Below are 24937 nucleotides of genomic sequence, written 5' to 3'. Positions count from 1 at the left end.
CCTGCAAAATAGCACAAGGCACTCTTTCTTTGGAAAGGAAGATCAGCAGCTACAGCCTTATACAGAGGCACAGGCGTAAACATACCATTGAACTAAGGAACAAGCTTTACATTAAACTTAATATTTTTCTCCTTGAGGATAATTTGGAATGAGGTGAATCATTAACCGTGATGCATGAGTGGGTTGTTGGGAAAATGTTTCTAATGCCTGTGCATTTCTAAGATAAATAGCATTGATTTGTATTTGTTCCTAGGCTCCTACATGATATTGATCTGATTTGTTAGTTGAAATTTTTAATGAGAAGACTTGAGAGGACTTAAGACAACAAACCAAGACGAAACAGACAAATACTAGTTCTCTATAAGCTTGAACACAAATCAAAACCAACACCAGCTGCTATATTTGTACCTACTTTGTAGGGCTGCAGGTATGCAAGGCCTTCAAATGAGGCTTCCAGGTAGCAATGGAAACTGATTTCTCATCAGCAGCATAACTACGCCATACACACTACGTGCAGGATATACGGTAAAAAAAGAAAAAACAAGGCAAGAGGGAGTAGGGGATGAAACAAAAAATTGAAAAGCAGATTAGTAACCGATACAAGTTGTGTTTTTCTCTTATCATTCATAGCACTGATACATGCCTGAGGGGAGGAAGAATACTTTCATAATATCGCCAGGTGGCTGCCATGTTTGTTCGGCTGGCGTCGGTAGAATAAAACCGCCAGGAAGCCTGGTATGGGGAAACAATAGAAAAGCACAAAGGAACCAAGAAAATGAAGTGACAATGCCACTGCACTGACTATGGAGCGAGGGGATTTTGCTCAGACCAGAATGTGCTTGGTTAGGCTGATTCAGGAAATACCAGTACAAACCTACCAAAACTTTTGTGAATCCCAGTACACCTTATGCAGTAAGATACGACTGACTGGCTCTGTGAAAGCACCAGAAGATATTCAGCACATAAAGGTGCTCAGAAAAGCATTGCAGTGATTTATTTGTGACAAGTCCATAGGGGACACCCAGACAAACTTGCGGTCTGACGTAAAGAAAATGTCATAATACATTCTGCAAATCATAATGAAAACCAGACAAAAAGCACTTAGAAGAAAAGAGATGCATTCTCTATGGTTTGAAACACTGAAATTATTTATTTTATGTTTTTAAACATTCAACAAAAGTGACTAACCAAAACATAGCATTGAAAATGTGTCCATTGTTTAGATTTATAATGCATGTAGATTGTAAGATGAGCTTTGGTTCTACAAGCTGGGACATGTTCCCTGATGTCAGCATAACTGTATTAATTTGTACTAGCTGAGCATCTGTGCTTCCTGTATATTGTCAACTATTAAATGTCATCTAGGTATTCTTGTATGGAATCTAATAACCTGTGTTTTCCTACTGTGTATCTCCCAGAAACACATTCACTCGTCATTAACAGATGGAGAACCTGTTACTCACTTCAAAAATTGCTTCATTCGTTGATCATTCTTGTTGTCAAAAATTTCTGCATTATTTTAAATTTGAAACTCTTTGGTTTTGGCTTATAGCCAGAGTTACTTGTTATGTTTCTGTCTACTGCATTAAATGGTCCAGTAGGTTCCAAGACTTCCTCTCTGAGCTTCTGTGTTCAAATAATTCTCACACTAAATATTTCTTATAAGCTAAAGAAATTGAGAAAAGTATATCCATACCAAATATTTCACTTTTCTGCAGCTATCTACAGATAGAAGGCTCTATCAAAGTCTCTATCTGTGGCAACAGATAAGTTAGCATAGACTAATTCTTCAGTGTAACTGGTTAGAAAATAGACATTACCCTGATAAGCCAGAGACAATTAAAAAACCACCTGGGCACTGTTACAGGACCCAATGATATGCAGTTCAGACACATCCTGCATTTATGAACATGACATTTCTATTTCTCCAGTTCTTGACCCATTTTTCCAATGTTTTATTTGCTTTCTGTGATATTTCAGTCTCACAAACTGTAGATGCTGAGTTGATATGTAGCATATTACAACAGCATCGTCATACACAGTGGTAGGATCAGTCTTCTCATTATGTTTATGGTTCTGTATCTAAGGACTTTAATAAAACCAGGTGTAGTAACATACTGGGAGCTTGTATGAAGCTTCTTTCCCAGTCTTTCTCCTCTGTATTTCTCATGCTTCATCAAATCCTTTCCCGATTCACTAATACTGGGATAGAGACATAATTATCTGGATTCAGTTTCTAGATCAAGTTTTGTATTTGTTGTATTAAAACGTTTGGCAGTGATCCTTTCACATGAAAAGTCACCCAGATTGTCCTTGGTTTTATTCCAGTGTGCCTGTTCTCATATTTCCCAGGCCTTGTGCCTTCAGAAAATATCTCTACCAACAATTTTATATTAATTTCTGGATCACTGAAAGTGTTGAACCTGTAAATGAACATATAAATGCTGAACAGCATCATGGCATCCCACAACAAATGTTTTCCTTTCACAATGATTTTACTTGCTGAGAGTCAGTCTCCAAAATCAGGCAGCGAGCTACTCTTAATGTATTTAGCATGCTGTCTTACTAATATTTTGGTTGAACTGTCGTAAAATAATAATAAGAGCTATATCCAAAACCTAAATCTATTATGTGTTTCCTTTGGCAACCAAACTTGGAAGAAGTAGATTAGAATATATATGTTAGAAAATATGCCAAACAGTTATTCTAAACTAGACACAAAAGAAGTGGAATTATTTCTGTTAATTATTCTAAAAAATATTAAATTTGAAATATTTAGAATTTAACAATAATTGAACAGTAATAATGGAAAACGTTTATTAACTTTAAGAATGCTTCAAAGACAGTCTGACATCTATCTGTACTTAACATGGAACTCTAGCATATTCATACTCAGCTTCTTTTTTTGGATTTACTATTTCAAAAATAAAACCCAGCATACATGGCACACATAGAATGCTGATAATAAACTAAGATTCTAGGAAGATAAACTAGGACTCTAGGAGATTATTTCCTCCCTTTTTTTTCAGTGCATCAAGTAGAGTAAAGCTTGGTACAAAATGATTCTTGAGAGTATTTTCTCAGTTTTAACTAGGAATAAAGGCTAAGGAAAAAGCCAATGCAAAACAGCTGCTTAAAACATACCGTGCCACTTTTTGTTGATTTGCACCATCACATCAGAACAACTTCAGACAATTTGAGACATTTTAAAATTGTTTGTGCCTACATTTCCAGCTTTTGAATTGACTCATAGTGAAAGCAATTTTCCGGGCAGGACACTTTTCATCTTCCCCAAGTATATCACTCACTGAAATACTCTAAACCCTGTAGTAGATGAAAAGTAGCTTAATATAGGCAAGAGCGCTGTGCTGTCAGTTGGGTTGTCCAGGGATCAATTCTCTTTTTCCAAATAGCATTCTGACTGCAGGCATGCATTTGGCATCCTAGCCTCTGTTTCTTTAACATGGATAGAAGAACAAAAACTACACACAGAAATGCTGTGTGTCTTGTTATTGTTTGTCTTGATGATCTTAAAAGTCTTTTCCAACCTAAATGAATCTGTGATTCTGTGTAGAATTATGGCAACACATAACAGTCACTGAACATAGTTAATTAATGAAACTAACCAATCTGTTAAATATTATTTCCACAAAACTTTCCAAATGGACATAATAAGACTTGTTTCAATGTGTACTTTATATCACCTGGGATTATTTTTTGTTGATTTCATATTTACCTGAATTAGACTTGCAGCTGGATTCCTTCTTTTCTCAAAGTGTTTCTGACGATGCTGTTCCTGCACTTTCAATGCAAATCCTGAGCCAAGGATGCCCTGCAATATCATTTTATCAATGTCTAGGTAGTCTTTGAACAAATATACATTATCAATTACAAGGGTTTTGTGAAGATGTTACACCGTATAGTTGCTTCAGATAACATATTTATGACCAGTGTATGACAGTAGAAGGCACAGAAGCAGTTCCCCTTTTCTTGGTGAAGCAGGAGATTTCTTACCTAACATCTGTGGTGCTACCAGTGACCACCCATTGCCTGGTTTTGTGCTACACTACGTTCCTGCAACTACCAAGGCCATGGAGATAGATACATATTTATAAAACCAAGTAGGGATATTCAGAGGAACTTGAGTCAGGAATGAGGAAATGACCAGCTGACAGGTATGCCAGATATATATGGACATCAAAGTCCACATCTGCAGTACTTATTAGAACTTTTGATTTTAGAAAAGTTAGAAAATGCATTTCTTCTTGATCTTTCTCATTCAATAATACCCATTGTTCATTCTAGAGGCTATAAAAAAGCTAATTATGAAACTTCTCCTCTTTTAGCCTTTTACCTTTGAGTAAGATAAATTTGATTCTAACTGAATCAAAAAATTGAGGATGTTTCCCTTCTTGACTTGCAAGGAATGTAATACTTTTGGTGGACATGTCAGCATTATAAGGAAGAATATTTCCACTTGATTCTTAGTCAGGATAAAATGCTATAAGAAGTGCAAAAGTTTCCCACATACCTCTTCTTTTATATACAGATTCAGCACTGAAGTATTTATGAGGAAAACTAGTATCTGTACATAGATATGACATGAGGAACAAAAGTTGTGGCATCTCTAATACGTAAGGGTATTCATCTTTTCATTGTAGTGCTGCTAAGACTAACTTTCTTGTTAGTGGTGATTAGGTGACAAAAGGAATTAATTACAGTAGATGTCAATAAATGTCAGGGATTCACAAACAGGTAATGGGTTATAATTATAATGCATTATAGTATGTCAAAGATACTGAAATAATCTTTGTAGCTAGAGTAAGAAATAAATGCAGTGTACCAGATGATTTAATGCTGTTGACAAATGTAGATTTTTAATCTTGGTTTAGCTGTATGGTTGAAAACAAATGAACTACTATAACATCCATGTTTTATAGTGATCTACAGAAAAAGTATATGAGTATTAAAATATCAAAAGACTTTGCACTGGAGACAATACAAAAAATACAAATGCCACTTATCATTTAATGCTTATTCAAAACTAATTAAAAATAAAGAGATTCACTCAAAAAACCGAGAATTTCTTTCTGAAGCTACACTATATTTTAGTCACTAGATAATTTCCATTTCCATTAGTCTCTTGAACATTCATAGAAACAGCATAAATAAACTGCAATGTTTATTTACAATTATTCACAGAAAATGATAGTTGCATCTTTTGCATTCAACAATATTAAATTAGTTGATTTAAGGCCTTCTACCTCTGTTGGTAGCTTGTGTGGCCATACAATACATGCTGTTAGAAATATCCTTTTTTTTATGATGATCTAAATTAGAAAAACATATAATGCGCTTTTATTTTTGTTTTGTTTTTAAAAATTTGAAAGAAAAGTAGAAATATATGTCACAATTAATAACAAAAGGAAGGATTTTCAACTTTACACAATAGTATGTAACCTAATTTAGGATTATTTCCCAGTTTTGTCCATGCCAGAGAAACTTCCCAAAACTAAAGCAAGGACAGCAAACCTTTTCTTTGGATTTTGGATAGCACTTCACTAGTGTTGTTGCAGAGCAAAAAGCCTTAAAGAGTTGTTCTTCATGTAGACAGTTTCCTTCAGCTTTTTGTATAATAACAGTGGCAGGACCTGTAGGAGTTTATATTATTTTTTATTAATTTTATAGGCATACTCACAGCAGGTAGTGCAAAGAAAGAAATGCCAAGTAGAGCAAACCCTGCCGAAAGCAACCTTCCAAGCCAAGTAAGAGGAGTTTTGTCTCCATAGCCAATGGTTGTCAATGTGATCTAAAAAGAAATGAATGAACAACGTGGTTTACCAGAAATCACTGACAGATTAGTTGCAGATTATTTACATTGCATAAAGCAACATTTCCACTAATTAATCCAGGACATCTGAAACATATAGCTGTTTCTACAAAAATGAACATAAATACACTAACATTGACACTTTTCTCTGAAAATGTAATACTGCCTATGACTAAATAAAACTGAGATAAATAATAAATGTGAGAAAAACAACTAAATAAGCAATAAGTCTAAAAATAATGAAAAATTACCTTGATCTCAAATTGGGAAGGAAAAAAGTGTTCTTTTCCATAGATGTGAAGATGTTTCACCTATTTTCTGCAGGAAAATGTAACTGTATGTATTTTTCTAAATAAACAAATATAAATTACACGGAGATAATACTGGAAAAATATAGGAGGGAAGAAGCTGATGCTTGCAGAAGATATAAAGTCAAAGGAATTGCAAGAAGCAGCTGCATTTTCTGCAAACCCATCAGTACGATTTGAAGTGAATTATCTTTTGAAACACAAAAAACACTAATGAAAAGCTGGGAGGGACTTTAAGTAAAGTTTCTGGTCCTTTCTCCTTCCGCCTGACAGGCTCAGATACACCTACATCACTCCTGACATGAAGGTCCAAAGGTTACTATGCAGCAGCAAATGCAGAGGTACCTTGGGCTGTTGGACCATATAAGCTCAGACCTACCTGTGGACAGGCCAAAGAGAAAGGAGAGGCAAGTTTTAGTGCAGGTGGGAGGGCTCATTGATCACTCGCCATGAGCCATGTGGAGATAATGGCACATGGTTGGGGCTCACTGAGCACATTTTGAAGGCAAAAGATGAGTCTGAGGGCTTTCCCTGACCCAAGGAATTGCCCTCCAGGCTACTTGTTGCCCAGGAAGCACACCGATCCCATATCTGGGGGCTGGACTGGCAGGAGAGTTGTGTCCGTGTGCTTTCACAGAGCTCAGACCCACACAGCTGCCTGGTGTGGGCAGCTGGAGAAGGTGTGGGCAGAGCAGAGGATTCCCGCGGGCCGGCTGGGAGGCTGCGGGGCGCGTGCTCAGGCAACGGCACACGATGTTAAAGGACAAAGATAGACAACAGTAGGCTGAATGCCAAGGACTCCGGGGCCTGCTATTAGGGAGAACATGTGCATGGAGAATTATTTTACAGCGTGTACCAAATGTGGGCAAGTTCAGGCTTAGCAAATATTCTGGCAGCAACAGATTCTTCAGGAAATTGCCTTCTAGAGACATTATTTTGCTTCCAGCTTCCTCAAAGTTCATTCCTAGGCAAGACGGCCAAAACAATTCTATTTAATGTCAGGGTCACCACGGGACAAAAGAAGGAAAGTCTTTTGGAAGTAATTAGATTTCAACTATTTAGGACTCTGTAGATAGTAAACAGTGCTTTTAATTGCTCCCATTGTTGGGAACAAGCTGCGGGTGTAATTTACCCTGAGAAAGCCACAGGGCTTAAGAAAGAGAGATGAATTCAGGTTGCAGCTGAAATTTCAAGTGGTTATCAAGTCTCAAGTTTTGTAACGCTAGCCTGGTCACAGACACACCACCTTGCATGCCTATCAGATCTCATTCTTCCTTGCTCCTCTTCACTTCCCTGCCCTATCTTCTCTTCTGAGCGTCTTCTGGACTCTGGCAAGCCAATGCCACCCAGGAAGGGACAGAAAATTATCCACATTTCTGCGTGGTTTGTTTCTGCTGCTTTGGTCTGTTGTGTCAGCTCACAGACGTGCCTAACAAGCTCCAGAGCCTGCACGAGGCAGCAAGAGACTGAGATGGAGTAAGGAGGAAGGAACATGAGAATGCAGTTCTTTCTTTTCTGGCAGAGATGAGCTGGTGCAGCCATGGTCTTGGCCTGGCAGAGGGGATTGATTTGCTTGTTGAAGAAGATAATCACAGCTCTTCACATCAGAGGGCAACTGCAGAACAGTTTGAGGCTATTAAGAGCCCAAGAGGAATGAAACACTTGAACAAATGAATCCCTGAATAAAAGTTCCTCAAAATTTGTTTCCAGGCCAGTTATTGAAAAGCAGTTTGGAGCTCTGGAATGAGCCTGCTTTCTTGGCTTCCATCCAGCTCCCTATCTCTGCCAGTCGCTGGAAAGTACAGAGCTATCTCCTGTCTGGGCTGATGAGAGGGAAACAGAACCAAGCGTCATCTGCATATTAATGACATTGCCACCAAACTGTATTCCAAAGAAGTCAGAGATAAACTTGAACCTTTGGGACCTGACATCTGAGAGCAATCCAAAACCAGGAGTAGTCAAACAGAGTGTATCTCTGGAATTTCTCCAAAGAAAATAACAAGACCCTATTAAGCCTTTCCCTCAATTCTTCTAGGGACTAAGGACTTAATGGTATCAGTCTATGATTAAGAATATCAGTGGCTTCTTTCTCACTCTGAGCTATTTTATCACAGGATGGTCTTTACAGGACTGTATAGGTGTCAGCACCATGCTCTACTGTCTTACTCAGCGCTGAGCAGAGGGGTTTGATCTTAAGTTTTCACTACTCTCACCACACAACTAAGAAAAGGTTTTCTGGACAACTTCAGGGCCAAGTTTGGGAATAATCCACTGCATCTTTGTAAGTGAATGACTTAACCATTGGCCAGGCCTTGACTGGCATAACCCTGAGATTAAATTAACTGAGCAGGGTGTGGAAAACTACTGGATGTGAAATCACAACAACATAAGAAATTTCCAGAATCACTGATAATTATGCAAGAAGCAGACAGAAGTTAAAGCTAGCATTGTGTGGGTAAGAGAAGTGGCCAAAGTGCAAAGATAACTTATCCTATCCTAAAATGTAGGACTTGGGCTTGTCTGAAAAAAAAAAAAAAGTCTAGCACCACCAGAGTTGTAATAGGGTGACTGAACGGGGACCACCCACAGGAGAGGCAACAGACTGTCCAACAGATCTCTGATGGTACTGTATGCCTATGTCTAAGCAGCTGAATCACACTCCTGCATGGCTAAGTGAGCTAGCTGAGTCCTGTCTTTTACACCAGATGCAAACCACTCCATTTTGGTTACTTCTATAAATGCAGGGTCTGGGCAGACTAGCCAAAGTAGTCAGTGTCATCTGGTCAGGCTCAAAACTCACAATGATGATAGAACATCTGTTATCTCATTGCTGGAGCTAATAAATATGCTAATACAAATGAGGTAATGTAATAATGAATGTGATGATATAACTTAGATGACTTCAATTAGATGAGATAGGACTCAGGAGGCCATTCTCTACCCTAATATTTCTTTCTGATGTAATTTTATGTTCTCCTAGCAGTATTTACCTTTTGAATTGTTACCTGATATCACTTCACTGAAAAACAAAGTATAGTTTGTTCATGCTATCATTACATTAAATGGGAAAAAATTCATCAATGTTAACTTATTTGAGCTAGTCATTGTGCCAGTGTAATTCATTGTAATATGTTTTGTTCACTAGCAGGTCACTGTGGAGTGCCAGAGCCATTCTGTATCCAGCTATAACTATTGGGTATTACTAGAAAATAAAGACTTTTTAAGAGAAATTCTGTCAAATGTGTAAGAGGGACGGAAACTTCAGCTGCATTACATTTGCAGCTAAAGCTAATTAATGTACAAACTAAATGTCACTGTAAGTATCCACAGTTCTAGTTAACATCAGTATATCTCAGAAAACCGTGTATGATTTGGTTTTGAAGTACTTAGGGTTTTTTAATTGACCTTTTGTTCCCATATGGTTTTATTATTTTCTTCTGTTAAATGAATTTATCTTCTCTCCCAAAGCAAATTCTGAACTTGAGCTCTTCATATAACACCCACTGTTGTATGCTGATGTGTCAGGCAACACTGTGGAGACCCCAACCACAAGAATATTCACAGTAGTAATATTAACATGATAATTCAATAGCAGGTTGCACAGTACAGCATGAAATTGCAACTACAGTGGAGTATTCATATGTAAATTTGGATGCCATATCCTGCCTTTCATTTCTGTATATAAACATGGGCTTCAGAAATGGAATCAGTGAAATGGCCATAGCAGTGTATGGTCCTCAAGTAATCGGAATTAATGAATGGGTTAATTGCAGCATGCTAGTGCTGCTCCTGTAGGAAGAAGCATAAGTGCCTCTAAAAGATTGAAATTTAGGGTAACTATTTGTGCCTGACTTTGATGCAGCCTTTTCTTTCTTGTACCTCTGCCATGACAAAATTCAGTCCAGAGTTTGGTACATAATCTGTGGTTTAAGTACAACTTTTACACAAAAACAAATCAATGAGACTAAGCATTGATTTCCCCTAAAATGCCATACAGTCTGTCCTTTTCAAAAATCTGCATGTGGGTTACTCTGGCAGTAAAAACAACCATGACTAAGAAGCACATTATGCATTTCCCACATACTGTTTTACATATTGTAAAAAAAATTACTATTATTAAAATTAAAATGGCAAAGACATCAGGTAAGGGGGTAAGTAAACTTCTAGTAAGTTTGTGCACTTGCTTAAGTGCATTAAAAACTTAAATGTATTAATGTCATACACTGGGGAAAAAAGAAAATATATCGAAATATACAATATATATTGTTTTCAGTTTTTTTTAAAAATTGTTGTTTTTCCTGCTGAAATCTAGGCAAGATTCCTGATTTTCTCAGTTGCACTACTTATATAACCTCTGAGTCATGCACTTTCACTTCATAGTGTACAAAATATTTTAAGCACCGCTTTATACAGTGATTATTTCCTAGCAGGGTTTTTCCTTAAAAAATTGCAGTCAGCAGGTAGCGGAGAAGCAAATTCTAAAATAAAGGTCTTTTTCCTGCTGGTAGAGCTGCTCAAGGAGAAGGATCTGGATCTAACACGAGCCTCAGTCAGATGCCAGAGTGGTGCTCTGAGTTTGCTGGGACTTTCTCATTCCTTGTGCATACATTTCCCCATTCCAGCTGGCAGGTGGGTACAATCCTCTGCTCAGCCCCTCTCCCTGCCTGTGCAGGGCTAAGGCACACAGGGCCTTGCAGAGAGGTAGAGGCTGTTTCCTTGGAAATCAAATATCTGAAAAGATCCATTCCCAAGAAAATGCACAGCCACGGGATGGTCTCTTGTAGGACCACGTCCCCACTGCCACCCTAAAGGGGCAATGGTGTTTTCAGACTGCCAGAGCTGGGGTACCCATCAGTGAGGACATCAGCATCCAATGCCAGATGCTTCACAACCTTATCAATACAGGAAGGTTAGAAAGCTTTAAGGCAAACTCAGAACTCAGTTTTTGAAGAAATGGGAAACAAAATAAACTACAGTGATGCAGCTGAATGCAAAACCTTGTCTCATGACTTTAGCCAATATGAATTTTACATGTGTTTCTACTACAGAATAAAATGTATATTTTATCAGTGATCTGCCTTGATTGCTCTAAAGTAACAAGTTTCAGCAAAATAGATTTCTGAATATTTGTAAATGTATGCATAATATTTAGTAGGTCTGGCTTTTCCAAGCTCCCAATTTTGTGCAGTAATAACATAGAAATATAGTCTCTAGGGAAGACATGCAACAAATGACTAGCCCTTAGATGAACAAATTTCAAATACACTAACTACCCCTAATAACAGTGAGTGACCTTGACCTTAGCTCAAAACGCAGACAAAACTTCTTACAAATATTTTCAATAATTTAAGGCATTCTGGAAAGGGCTTTTGTGCAGTCCCTTTGTGCATACTCTGGGTCTGCAGATACTACTAAATCTAGATGAAATCCTGTCAGCAAAAGGTCTGAGGTGAGAAAGCTTCATTTTTGTATCCCTCTGATAAGGAAAGGTGGCAGAGGCTGGCTCAGGTCTCACACTTATTCCAAGGGAACTAATGAGTGCTCTATGTTATTGTCAGCATTAATGATCTCCCAGGTATCATTTCACTACCCAGACACTGCCAGAGCACACTGTGTGTGTTCTACTGCATCAGAAGAAAAAGAAAAGCAGTTTTATCCTGTCTGACAATAACTGCCTTAGGCCTTGTTGGGGCAGATTTCTTAAGCTGCTTAAGTAAGTCTCACATAGTGGAGAAATCTGGATCACTGTAGGACATTTTTAAGCAGAAACCCCTTCACATTATGCAAAAAAAAAAAAATAAAAAAATCAAGACTTCAAACTTAGGCTTTTTTTTTTTTGTTCATTGAAAGCCTAGTTCTTTAACCATATTCATATAATCCTCCTTCAGAAAAGCACTCAGGCATGTACTTAGATCCCACAGATTTCAACAAAGTAAAAACAATTAATTTGGTTGTTAACCATGATCTCAAGTATACCTGTAAAAAATAACACTGCTGGACCAGAATTGAAGTATTTATTATTGGTCTTTTTCCTCAAGGTACAGAGGAAGGAGCAACAACATCTTTTAAAGGGCACTGATGATACTCTCATGCCAAAGCTGATGTAAGAGTTTTTGCCCTCTTTTTTCTTCTTCCTGCACTGCCACTTACAGCCCTCTGGTTTGTATCAAAACAGCTCTTTGTGGGGCCATATTATGAACTCTATTACTGAAAGGCTAAGGGTTAAAAAGTACAATGCTTTCTTGTTTTGAAGGTTTAGTGGTCTGGTTTGCAGCAGAAACACATAAGCAGCTGTTCTGAAGGATGGACTGAAATAATCTGTCAATGTGCAAATGAATAGCTGAAGGAGGAAGCTTCTCAGACAATTTTTTTTTGTCAGTGAAAACAATTTACTGAACAGCACACTAAGTTAAAATCCTCAGTAGGTGAAAGTCAAAGCACTTTAGCATACTGGTTAAAGAGTCCATGTTACTTTTCTGTACTTACTGTGCCCCACCAGAGAGCATCTGCATATGTGGAGAATTCGGTATTTGCATCTTTTTCCACCAAATAAACCAGGAAAGATGAAAAGATGAGTACTAAAAATCCTATGTACCAGGCTGTGATTAATTCCTAGATAAAAAAAACCAGAGATCAATTCCCATTTTAAGGACTGAATAGAATGACATTTCAAGAAGACTTCATGAAAATATCTATATAAATGCTTTTTTGGCATCTGTGCAGTTATGAGTCAAGTGCTTCCCTATGGATGCAAATTTTCTCTGAAAGTGGACAAGATCTCCTCTTATGGTTTGATGCTTCAGCAACGTCCCCAACATATACAAATGACAGCTGCCCATCAAGGACAACATTTTCAAGATCTCTAAAAATGGTTAGCATTAAACATGGCCTGGTGTATCTGTATTCATTCACATTGCAGTTGATGTTACTTCAGAAAATCCTGCGTATTCTGCTCAAAACTGATAAATGCTTATTTCCTTGGTCTCTTGTTGAATCACATCAAGTGCAGATATCAACCAGACAAAATTAGTATTTAGGATTACATACCTTGCTATGTGCATAAACTACAGAACCTAATAATTTCCAAGTGCCTCCTCTTCGGTCCATGCGCACCATACGAAGGATCTGTAGGAAACGAAGACTTCTCAGTGCTGATGTTGCAAAAATGTTACCTTGAGTTTTTGCAGAAACAACTGCTATTGAAGCGATGAGAACAATGATGTCTGAAAGAAATACATTACAGAAAGCATTAATGTCCAAGTGTCAGTAAAAAGTACATACATCTACATGAGCTGAATGAGAAGGACAAAAGAGAGACTCCTATTGTGGGTGGGAATCCAAAACACAGAGATTCCTGTTCAAGACAGGGATGTGAGATCAGAGCCGGTATCAAAAACTACGTCAAGAGTCTCCAGGGTGAAAAGTGAGGGTCACAATTTTCAAAGCATATGGATAAAAGGAGCAGTCTTGAAGAAACCTCATGTAGGAGCTTTGAAATCTGATGCAGCAAAGTAGATGGATTAAAACTTTCCCCCTTTATCTATCTTTCCATAACAACTTTTCTGTCCAAAGGAAAAAAGAAAGCTAAGGTGAGAAAAAAACCAGGGCAGGTCCGATAGAATCGGAGTTACAAGCACAGTACTAAATTAGTACACTAATTTCCTATGAGAACAGACACTGTGTATTTGAGGAATACATTTTCTGGACACAACTGCCCTGAGGTGCCATTTCCTGGAAGGGAGAAAATACAGCACTGGGTACTCAGAAGCATTCCTTTAGCTGGAAGCCTGGAAAGCTAGTTGAAGCTCAGCAAGTGTTAGGATTTATTTCTTCAGGTCACAGATTCAAACAGTGAGAGTGACTTTGGTGTGCACGAACTAATCAGCCAGCTGTCCTTAGAGCCAGAACAGCATTTAAGGGGAGAGGAGGAGAAGCAGCAGAGTGATGGCACACAGATGCTGTGAGAAGGCATGATGCCCTTTTACAAGGATTGGGGTAGACATGTTGCTATGCATGGATTAGAAAAGCACAGAACAAGCTCTGTTCTTCCTCGCCTTATGATTAATTCCCTGGCAAACTTTAAAATCTTAAAGAGCCCTTGTAAGAAATACCTGATTTTAATCTTAGGATTTTGTGGTGTTTGTGTGTTTCTATGCAAGTATAATCTAAATCCGTGTTTGTTGGTGAATAATTGAAAGCAGGTTCTTGTTGATATGAGTTTTACTTCTTTTGTGTTGGGTAAAAACACATACCTTGTGCCTAACATAGCTCCTATAAGAATGACCCAGAAAGTGATTTAATACAATTCCCAGGGTACAGATAATCTGTTTCTGTGGTTTAAGGATTGTCCTGCTGAATTGTGAAACTTTTGTCACAAGGGGATAGAAATCTACGTAGGTTTAAAACCAGCTGGATGGTCTTAGGGGAGAAGATTTAATCCTGGGCTAATTAATACCAAAAGCCCACTTCTGGCTCAGGATGTCTTCGAGTAGCAGGATGTTGGAGGCTGAGAAACTCTTGTAGAAAAATATCACAGTGTGTTTGCCCTGCTTGTGCAATCCTCCCTGGCTGTTCACTGTTGGCTGGTGTCACTGTTTGACATCCTGTGTTGGCCTAGGATGACCTTCTGCCTGCTTTATGCTCTGATATTTTAAAATGTCTTTGGCTACTGCATAGATGGATCATAGGTGGCTACTACATAATTGGGTACCAAAAATGATGGACTTGCTTCTAAATCCAGCAAGTTCAAAGATGAAGAAGAGCCAGAACTGAACACGGTGTCTTTGCACAGTACAAATTTCAAGCTCACAACAACCAGATGCAGGAGGTCTGGGTGAGAATTGAGAAATAGGAAAACTGACTAGGAAAAGTTAAGGACATCACAAATTCTAATGGAGATCAGAAAAATAGCTGGACTTGGATTGAGCTCCACATTAAGATATTTAAATTTAGGTGTCTACATGTGAAGCAGGTGTCTAAACTCCCCAAGCAACACAAGGTAATCACACCAGCTGAGAGAGGTGCAGCTAATCCTCAGGAAGGCTCCTGCTGGCTGCTCAGCTGCCTCACACTTTGGGCTTGGCACAAGGAAGGCTTAATTCAGCTGCCCAAATTTATTTGTCCAGTGCCATTTGAGATCCCTTAAGGTATCTGAGACATCCCATAGATCTGGCAACTATGTTCTTGGACCTGGAAAAGTGTACTCTTCAGGAGAAGTGACTGGGCAGCAGGGAATATCGTGTAACAGGGGACAGGCACCTCTCTGTACTTTGCTGAACAAAACCCTAGATCCTGATTGACTATACTGCCAGCATAGACACGTAGCACACATGTACCCACCTAAAGCAAACTTCTTTCTATATTTAGTTGTGTTTATTTGGATCCAAGGCTAACATAGAAAGTGCTGGAATGTCTTGAGCAATATAGACTGTGCTGAAGAAACAGTGTCCCTGGTGACTGACACAGTGGCAGGGTGATCTTGATTTGTCCCGGAGTAGCAATGGAACAGCCATTTTTATTTAGTGGTGACTGGCTAGCAGCAAGTTAGAGATCATTAGAAGAGCAGTGTATGCCTCTAAAAATCATTCTTAGAACTTAAAAAAGAATAAGGTCACCCAAAATATTGGGAATTATGCATTTGGTCCAGAAATTATTAAAGTGCTTACTGGGGGTTTTGGTCACCCTCCACCACTTTAGGACAATGTTTTTAAAAATTCAGTGACTTGCTCCTGCCCTTATTCCTACTTATTCCAGAGCTCTGACAGTTTTTTTATTGGGTGTTTTTTTTGGGTTTTTTTGGGGTTTTTTTGGTTTTTTTATGACAAAGTTTTGTGAAGGCCCCCCACTGCAAAAGATTCAAATTAATTCAGTCTTGCCAGCAGAGCACAGCCTCTGCCCTGCACTGCTGGGAGCCCTCTGCCCCACTGAGGGTCTCTGGTCCCCTCTGAACACAAGAGACAAAGAAGCCAACAGTAGCATAGTTGTCTTTTCCATTTTTAAAAGCATTGGTCCAAAGGAGTTATCTGCTTGTGTATGCTCTTCTATCTGGAGGGCAGGGATGAGGTTCTCCCTCAAGGGAAGAAAGGTGGAGGAAAAAAGGGAGCAGAAAATGCACCGGAACCTGTTTGAAAAACAGCTGAAGGGAAGAAAATCCTCCTAGGCTGGTGGTGTTTTTTCACACTTTGCTCTCTCATCTTCTTCACTCTTCACATCCTCAACTCCCACCAAAACTCTATCCCTAACTCCTCAGCTGGAAATAGGGAAGGTAAGAATGTGTCCATTGCCCTTTCTGGCTGTGTTTCCCTAGGAGGTAGGTAAGGCAGGCAGGCAGATAATCTCAGTGTGGTTTGACTTGTTAGGAACATGTGTAAGATAAATCAAAATAAACCCTTCTTGGAATAAAATCAGAGTCCTAAGAAAAGTCTGCAATGGTTGAAAGTCACTTCTGAGTATGTTAAAACTGCTTGATTTTCTTATCTAAACATACTCTGGAAAACATGAAAAGTTAAATATATTATGATTTTTCTCCGTGCCATACTTTTATGCAATATGCTTCAGGTGGCATTTGCCCTCTTTTAAACCAAGTGAGAAAAATACTATTCTGAACTTCCTTTTATATTCCATGTGAATGTAGCTAAAGTCTCTGTGGTGTTTCTGTATTTTAAGAGGGCTTTCCCAGATTTCTATCGCTATTTTCCTCTTTATCTTTTAGAGGCAAAAGTAGGAAAACAGCTAGAATTAAACAGCAATATTTCAATTAATTTAATGGGCTCTGAATCTTTCTGTAAAGCACCAGAAAAGATTCAGATGTGAGATTGAGTAATGGGCTATATAATTTCAAACTTCTCTATAATGACTCTACTAAAATACAGAGGTTTCTAATGCACATTTACCCCTTTGTCTATTTTGTTCTAAGCAAATGTCTTATGTATGATCTCCTGAAACTTTAAGCCTCTCTTCAGCCATGATGATGATTTTATTCACCCTTTAGAAATATGTCTCAGATTTTTATGCTTGCAGATAACAATCTCCCTCATTAACTCTAGTCTGAGATTTCAAATCATCTCAGCAGCTTTTGCACTGGTCACTTTTGAACACCTAATTTCAAAAGAAATTTCAAACAACTAATTCTTCCACTTTAGACTTTTCACCTAGTACCACTCACGAAGCCCCTGAGATTACACAAAAGTTTTGTGCATATTAACTGGTGAAAGATTTTTTATTTGACAGACACCATATTAACAGGGCCCACAAAAAAAGATGACCCCAGAATTCATGTGTGTAACAGATTACACTTATGTATTCTCCAATGTCACTAAAACAGTAACACATAAAACAAGTAACTGAAGGCCAGTAATGCAACTACCCCAAACGTACATAACTCATGCAAGATGTGCCAGTCCGAGTTCCCCACCTCACAGAGGAAGGCCAGTGTTGGGTTGCCTTAGGTTGCTCAAGTTTGGTCAGAAACTCTAGATTGCTTGTCTTACTGATGGATGTGTGGTTGGCATTCCTAAACTAATGGCAACTGGGAGATTAGTAATGTGATTGAGAGAATAATAATTGTAGAAAAGGAGGCATCATAATTCATCACAAGTGATTGTTTTACTTTTAATGACTTCTCCAATGCAACTTTCCTAACATGAGCTTCTTGGATGTTGAGAGATTTTACAGCATTCATAGGTATCATGGGAATGAACCCAGCTAAAGAGGTAAACACAAAAGCTATACTTGGGTATTGTGCCGTGTCCCAACACCTTGATGTACCATCAGGACAATCTCTAAAGTTACAGAAAGAATGTCAGGATGATTTTTTACAGGAGCATGTAATAATAGAACAAGGGGGAATGGCCTTTAACTGAAAGAGGATTAGGAATGGATGCTCCTTTCCCAGATGTGTTCAAGGCCAGGCTGGATGGAGCTTTGAGCAGCCTCGTCCAGTGGAAAGTGTCCCTGCCTGTGGCAGGGGGCTGGAACTAGATGTTGCTTCTCTCAACCCAAACTATTCTGTGATTCTATGATTATTGGGAAATGTAATCAATGACAATCTCTCATCTGCTCAAAGCTCGTGCAGATGCTCATACTAATACACAAACCTGCATCATCTTTCTCTTTTCCATATTCTTCAAAGGAAGAATATGTTTATAGGACTTTGCCTGCTGCCTGCATTTAATGCTACTATGTTGAAACATCCTTTCCTCTAAATACAAATGATACTTTGAGACAATACAGGTTAAATTAATCTTGTGGGTTTTTTTTTCTTTTATTTTATCTGAATAGAAAAACAAATAATATTTAATAATTTTTGGATAATCACTAGGTCGTCAAAATAGTATTTGCTATAAATTCACAGCAAATGCTCAGGGTTCACACATTCTTATTAAGAATAGGCAGGAGATGTCCATGGCTCTCAATTACTGTATCTGCACCAGCAGTAAAGATCAGTAAAGAGAGGCAACAAACTAGGACATGAGCAGGGCATACCTGCCCCCAAAACTGCAGAATTAAGCAGAAAATCTCAAGAGGTTGTTTTATCTAGCCTGCAGCTGTATTAACTCACAAAGGAAATTAACTGGGCAATTGTATCACCAACTCTAAGCTACCCTTAGGCTGTCCTTCTTAGGTCTAATTTTGAGCTAGAGCTGTTATCCATGACCCAGAGAAAAGGCACAGCTTGTAGTGGTCATTTCTGAATAGTTCTCAGGACAGTTCATTATCCTCACTTTCAAAGTTATTTTTGAAAAAACCCCAGCACTATGATTCTGTGGTGCTACAGAGACACTGGGCTCCACTAAGGGCATGATCCAGCTTTGATAACACCTCCCTCTGCTTACCAGGGCACAGGTCATGCACATCTATGGCAGAACAGTGAGTAATTATTCTCACTTGCTGAATAGTTTAAATAGCTTTTAATTGAGATTTTCAGCAATCAATACATAGTAACACCTAACAGCTTTCTATTCTGAGTCACTAAGAGGTGGCAGTGGTGGTAGCGAGGAATGACCAGCAGTTTGGTTTTTCTAATATCTCTTTGGATATCAGTCCTTCCAGTCATTACTGCTACTCTCAGAACTCTCTTCAATTTGCCTTCAATAATCTCTACAGCTGGCTGGCCACGACCAAGGGGTATCATCTAATCAATGTAGAAAATGTACTTTGAAGTTTAACCAGACACTAAAGCACAAAGTTAACACAACATACCTTCCAGACCACTGTACTTGAGCACATCACACTATAGAAATATGATAAAAAAGGATATATTCAATGGGCTTTATCCTAAACTGATATAAATTGGCAATTTAAAGCAGTTTAATATAAAGCCTGATGACTGACACTGGACTTTGGCCACACATCAGTACCTGAAAATCAATTTGCACTTTTCCAGATTCCTAAAAGAAAAGGTCTTTTTACACAAACTTGACTGTTGGAGCTGCAGCCTTTTTGCACAGCCTAGTAGCATATTGGGCATTGGTGTACTTAATACTTCTGTGGACTAGCAAAAAAAAAAAAAAAAAAGAAAAAAAGAAGAAGAAAAGAAAAAGACATTTGTAGAGTTTAAGGCTCTAAATAACCTTTTAGGGAAGTATGCAGTGAGGGACAGAATTGGATCACTGTTCCTTGAGCACTTGTTCAGAATGGTCAGAGGGCAGAAAAGGTTATTAACTGGCTGGAAAACTGCTGTTATCTTGAAAAAAGGGATCAACTACTTCCCTCTTCCAGTTCAGGAGGGCAAAGAATACAAAACATGAATAGAATATGCTGCAACAGTTATATTAAAAAGAGATAAATGTAATGTTTTTAGCAGGTGGTAGTTCCTTTGCTCTATAAAGGTTCCCTTACTATAAAATCAGTGGGATATTTCACATAATTGTGACAGAAAAAATTGGTCAAATATGGGCTGAACTTACAGTTACCTTGCATAAGTATTTATCCCAGAAACCAAGAATTTTTAATATCTTTACCTGTAATTATATCTCTGAACAGAGAGATGAAGGGTATTTAGAAAGATGATGTGTGTTATTATGTTTAGCAAATTATCTCATTGGAAAAAGCAGAACTATTTATCAGCAAAGTAAAAGTTAGCATTTGCATGATTGCCAGAATCTGAAAACTGGCTTTTTAGAGACTACTCTGAAGACATGCAGACATTTGAGGTCACTTGGATATTCTCAAGCATTATTTTCTGCCCATAACCCCCCCCTGCAAAAAGCATTTTAATAGCACTCATTGAATTGTATCACCTGAAGATCTCTAACATATTTTGGGAGAGGCAGGAAGTTGAGTTCTGCACCTCCCACAAGAAGCTGAGCAGACTTAGACCTACAAGGCCTCAATTTTACAGAGAAAAAAAGCCTGAACACCACCAGCAACAACAAAACCCCCTCAAAGCAATATGAGATAATCTGGGTTGTGCATATTCTAAAAATAATGATGCTCAGGATCTTGGGTGCTGGCAAAGTTTGCTTTCAGCTCTGTCTGAATATAGCTTTTCTTTCTGGTCAGGGATCAGATCTCTGCTCAGATGCCAGACAGGTTACCATTAATCGTCACATACTAGTGAAAGTAATTGGCAGGATATCTTCAGGAAATTCTTGGGATGGATGATGCTGTTTGATTTTTGCAGATGTTGTTGTCACTCCAGCCAAAAGGTCTTTGTGTTTTCAAATATGTAACACCATCTAGATGGAAATCATCTTAATTGTCATTGCAGGCGAAACAAGTTGGTGATTTCGCTTCCTTTTTTAATCTTTTTGCAAGATGCAAAACAACATGGTATTTTTAGAAGTAGGAAAGTGAGCTGGTATTGCATATCAAGATAATTCACGGAGATAAACACAGATGAGTGTGAAAATTGACTTTTATTGCTGTTGAAAAACAGGAAGATAGTAATGTACTGTAGTGGCACATACAAGAGAAAGAAGTTCTACAAAAATATGTAATACCGTCTAGGCACTGAAGGGGAATTAAAAAAAAATCCACAGGTTAAAACTTCTTCTCTACTGATATTTTTTCCTAACAGTGGAAAATGGCTACATTAGTCACTGCCTTCCATTTTAAGGAGTCCACTAAAACTGATCTGTGCATAGAAACTTGGATTTTTCTTATCATCATCTAAGTAATACCCCAGTGAAGAAATTAAATAGATGAATCACCGTGGACCCTTCTTTCCTGTTATCGTTTTTATTTGCAATATATTGGAATCATCTGAGTAAGCAAACTGTTTTAATGTGAAATGAAAGTAACCTCCTGGAAATACAGACAACCTCTTTCTGGAATAATAAATGTTATTTTCATATAATAAAGTGGGTCTACTTAGAAAAACAGCTCATCCATATGTAAAGATATCTTTTCTGGCAAAAAGAGAACTGGAAACAAGTCAAAGACTATTCTTAGGAAAGTGAATCAAATACAACAAAAGTTGATTTGGTACTCCGAACAATTTGTGAACCAGAAAGAAAAGGAATATTTTTAATAAGAATACTAGATGATTTTTAGATGTGAAAACTAAATATTCCCTTTTTAAATTGTGGCATAATGAAGATGAGTAAGATTTTTTATTTTGTCATTAAAAAAAAATTATAATGAAATCCTGATTCCATGCCCAATAATGGATCAACCAATGCTGCTTACTACTGTGTCAGTGTATTAGAAGTATAGGTACCTTGTTCCTGTGTAAAAGTAGCATTTTGTCAGACCATGATGGCAAATACATCCAAATAATGTCAGTTTACCTTCCTCTGTAAACAGCCAAAATACTTCTCTATGGCCTGAAAACCACAGTAGCTCAATAAGTGCTGAAATTTAAACTGTAGCTGTGGTTGCCATATTTTATTTAGTCTGGATAAGAATAACAGCATTCATGGGAACATTTCAGCTGCCTTTGTACTGTTTGCAATTATTGTTCATGGCCCTATTGAGTACACAATCTTTCTATGGATTGAGTAAGTCCTCAGCAGACATTTTCATGCTATTAACAGCTGGCTCAATAAATCTTAAAAGTCTAAGAGCCTCCTGCAAGCTAAGATTAAGTTCAATTGCAAGCCTTTCATGGATTTATACTTAATTAACTTTTTCCAATAATTGATCTTTAACATAATTAATATGTACCTGCCAGAAGGAATAAAGCAGTATTTATTAAATGCAAGTTTTATTTGGCTTTAACACTGGCTGACAGAAACATTTAAAGCTGCGTCTTTGACCTAGTGTTTGCCAACCTGATTTTTGTTCAGCTAAAGAAACAAACTGCGAGTAACATGTGCAGATTCTTCCCATCAATCTTCACTTATTCTGTGCAGAAACAGTTTTGTGCCTTGGAAGCACTGGAAAACAAGGTTTGTTAGTCTCTTTACTATGTCTATATGTTGCTGGATGACAGTAGACCTTAGTGAAAAAGGCTATTGAAGTCGAGAGAAAAACATCTGAAGGTTTCTGGAGGGAAAGGCAACAGGATGGATAACCAGACGCATGCCCCTGGGGACTAAAGATGCTCATTACATCAGGCTGTAAGCAAAGTAATTGTCAAGAAAACAACCGAAATAGCTACAGCATGGCAAGACTTGTGTATGGAGAAAGGGCTGAATAATTTAGGAGTGGTTAGTCAGAAGACAAATATGAGATAGAGGCATGCAAACTAGTGGAAGATAAGAAGGTCTGTTGGATGCCTCCTATTTACCCTTTCTTATAAAAGTGAGATCAAAAGACAATTGAAATTTGGTTAAAAAAATACAAATTGAATTGTAATTGACTTGTAAAGTTCATTGCTCTGAGGTATAAAGGAATAACCAGGGAAAATTAAAGACAAGTTTGGATGTTTTCCCCTGAATCACTGGAATTAGATTTTTCAGGGGATCCAAATTTTTCTGTGACTCAGCCACTGATTACTCCATGTGTGATTGGCTATTTTAGGCTATAGGTTTTAACACCAGCATTAGGGGTCTCTGGCACTAGTCAGCAAGTGGAAAGACACCAGTCAGGACTCCTGTGTGATCCAGCCCTGCAGGGAAGCATTGCTATGTCTGGGCTGGATCCTTGCAGCCACAACAGGAGGAGTCTACAGGCAGGAACATGCACTTTAGTGACCTTTTCTTCATAGTCTAAAACCTTAGGCAGGGGCAGGTAGGCAGAGGGTCTGGAAATGTTCATCTAGCACATTTCCAGATTGTGGATAAAGTGAAGGTGATACAGTGGCATGGGAGTGGAAAGGCCAAAAAAAGGTGGGAACAGAAAAATCCATGGTGTGTAGGTGAAAGTGGATGGGTGGAAACTGAAAAGTAAAGATGCTGAAATGAGCAGGGAGAGAAAAATGTGTCTCTGACGAGAAGAAAAGCCTGTTTGTAGGTGGAGAGGGAAGAGAGTATTAAAAATCTGCTCTCAAATTCATAGAGTGGTGGGGACACAGAAGGTATCCAGTATCTAGCTGACTTATCTAACACAGATGTTGAAGGCAGCAACATGGGTCCTTCAGTGTTGGCTGAAAGAGTTCCTACATTCAGTTTTCTGAGCCTCGCTTCAGAGGCAAAACCCTCTCCCTGCTGCCTAAAAGCAGAACTTGCATTTCTAACCTATACAACTATTTTGAATGTCTGCACAATTGGTGACTGCCTCCTGGGACTCCTTTGTTTCTGTAAATAGAGTTTATTCAGATCACATACAGAGCCAGACATCTCCAGCCACTCTTACCCTCAGGTGCCATCCCACCTGCAATTTGTATGTGAGCAGCCTAAGAGAGAGTACTGTGCCAGCAAGAAGGTTTATATAATTTGGAGAACACTAGGGTGGGGCATCTTACACAGCCACACTTGAGACTTCCTGGTGCAGGGGATAGGAAGAAAGAAATAGAGGTTCTGTTCAGTGGTTATCAGAAAGGAAAAATCCCATAATCTGGTATCACTCTCCCCAAACCAACAGGGGCAAATCACAAAATGAGTTCTTAAATACAGTAGATTATGTCCTACTGTGTGACAACCTCTCCACTCTGCCTTGTGACATTTTCATCTGAAATGAAACAGTCTCCACTGTGAGGGTGCCATGAAGAGACTGGGCTGGCAAAGGGGAGCCCCAGGACTGAAGGAGCTCTGCCTTTGCTGTGGCTGCTGTCCAGGTGGTCACAGACGTGCATTGAGGCACCAGTACTGCACAACACAAGGGTGAAAGTGAGTGGCTTCCTTTACCCCATTTAGGAGCTTCCACGGCTGATCTGGATCTGATCTGATGGTCACCTTCCTTGGATTTGTTATTGACAGCAATATAAAATATCACCAAAGGACAAAGCTCAATTTTGAGAGCTATCAGCACAGGCTTAAAGATAAAAATTGTAATTTTTCTTTAATGGGAAACAACAGGTTATGGGCATCTGGTGCTTAAGTGGTAGGGATGAGAGGAAATTAAAATGTGCAGAACATGCCCAAATTGCCATCTAGGAATAGGCAAGTATTTATACTTAGCCGTATTAAACTTGAGATACAAACACTGAAACTCTGTTACACAGTGTAACAATATTGTTACATTTTCAAATCCTTCCTTACTGCTGCATTTACTATAGCAGGTGTAAAAAGGAGGAATCAAAACATGTATTTTCTCTCTTATACACAAGTCTTTCCCTAATGTAGCAATTGGAATGTAACCATTTGAGGCATGATCATAAAACCAGAGATTTCCTGCAACTCCCGCTGGACTACTGTGCCCGTCAGTCACTTCAGCAGTGCTGGTGGCAACATGCCATTCTCTGAAAGGATGTCAGAGAATGGAAACATCTGTGGAAGCTGCATTTCTTCAAGGTTTGTGTTCTTAATAAGCTAGT

General features: G+C 38.5%; 1 protein-coding gene across 3 annotated transcripts in view; it reads right to left on the bottom strand.

Moving 5' to 3' along the window:
• Positions 1–24937, bottom strand: part of KCNQ5 (potassium voltage-gated channel subfamily Q member 5) — a 278519-nt gene that overhangs the window by 36308 nt on the left and 217274 nt on the right. For all 3 annotated transcript variants that reach the window (XM_038131410.1, XM_038131411.1, XM_038131412.1), the window contains exons 4-8: positions 13186–13361; positions 12625–12750; positions 5699–5809; positions 3737–3832; positions 413–507 (exon numbers count right to left, since the gene is read on the bottom strand). In XM_038131410.1, coding sequence (XP_037987338.1) covers positions 413–507; positions 3737–3832; positions 5699–5809; positions 12625–12750; positions 13186–13361 — 604 coding nt within the window. The remainder of the gene's footprint in view (positions 1–412; positions 508–3736; positions 3833–5698; positions 5810–12624; positions 12751–13185; positions 13362–24937) is intronic.

The sequence above is a fragment of the Motacilla alba genome, chromosome 3, assembly GCF_015832195.1.
Source record: "Motacilla alba alba isolate MOTALB_02 chromosome 3, Motacilla_alba_V1.0_pri, whole genome shotgun sequence".
Lineage (NCBI taxonomy): Eukaryota > Metazoa > Chordata > Aves > Passeriformes > Motacillidae > Motacilla > Motacilla alba.
The sequence above is the reverse complement of the archived record's forward strand: the minus strand, read 5'-3'. Positions and strand labels throughout refer to the sequence as shown.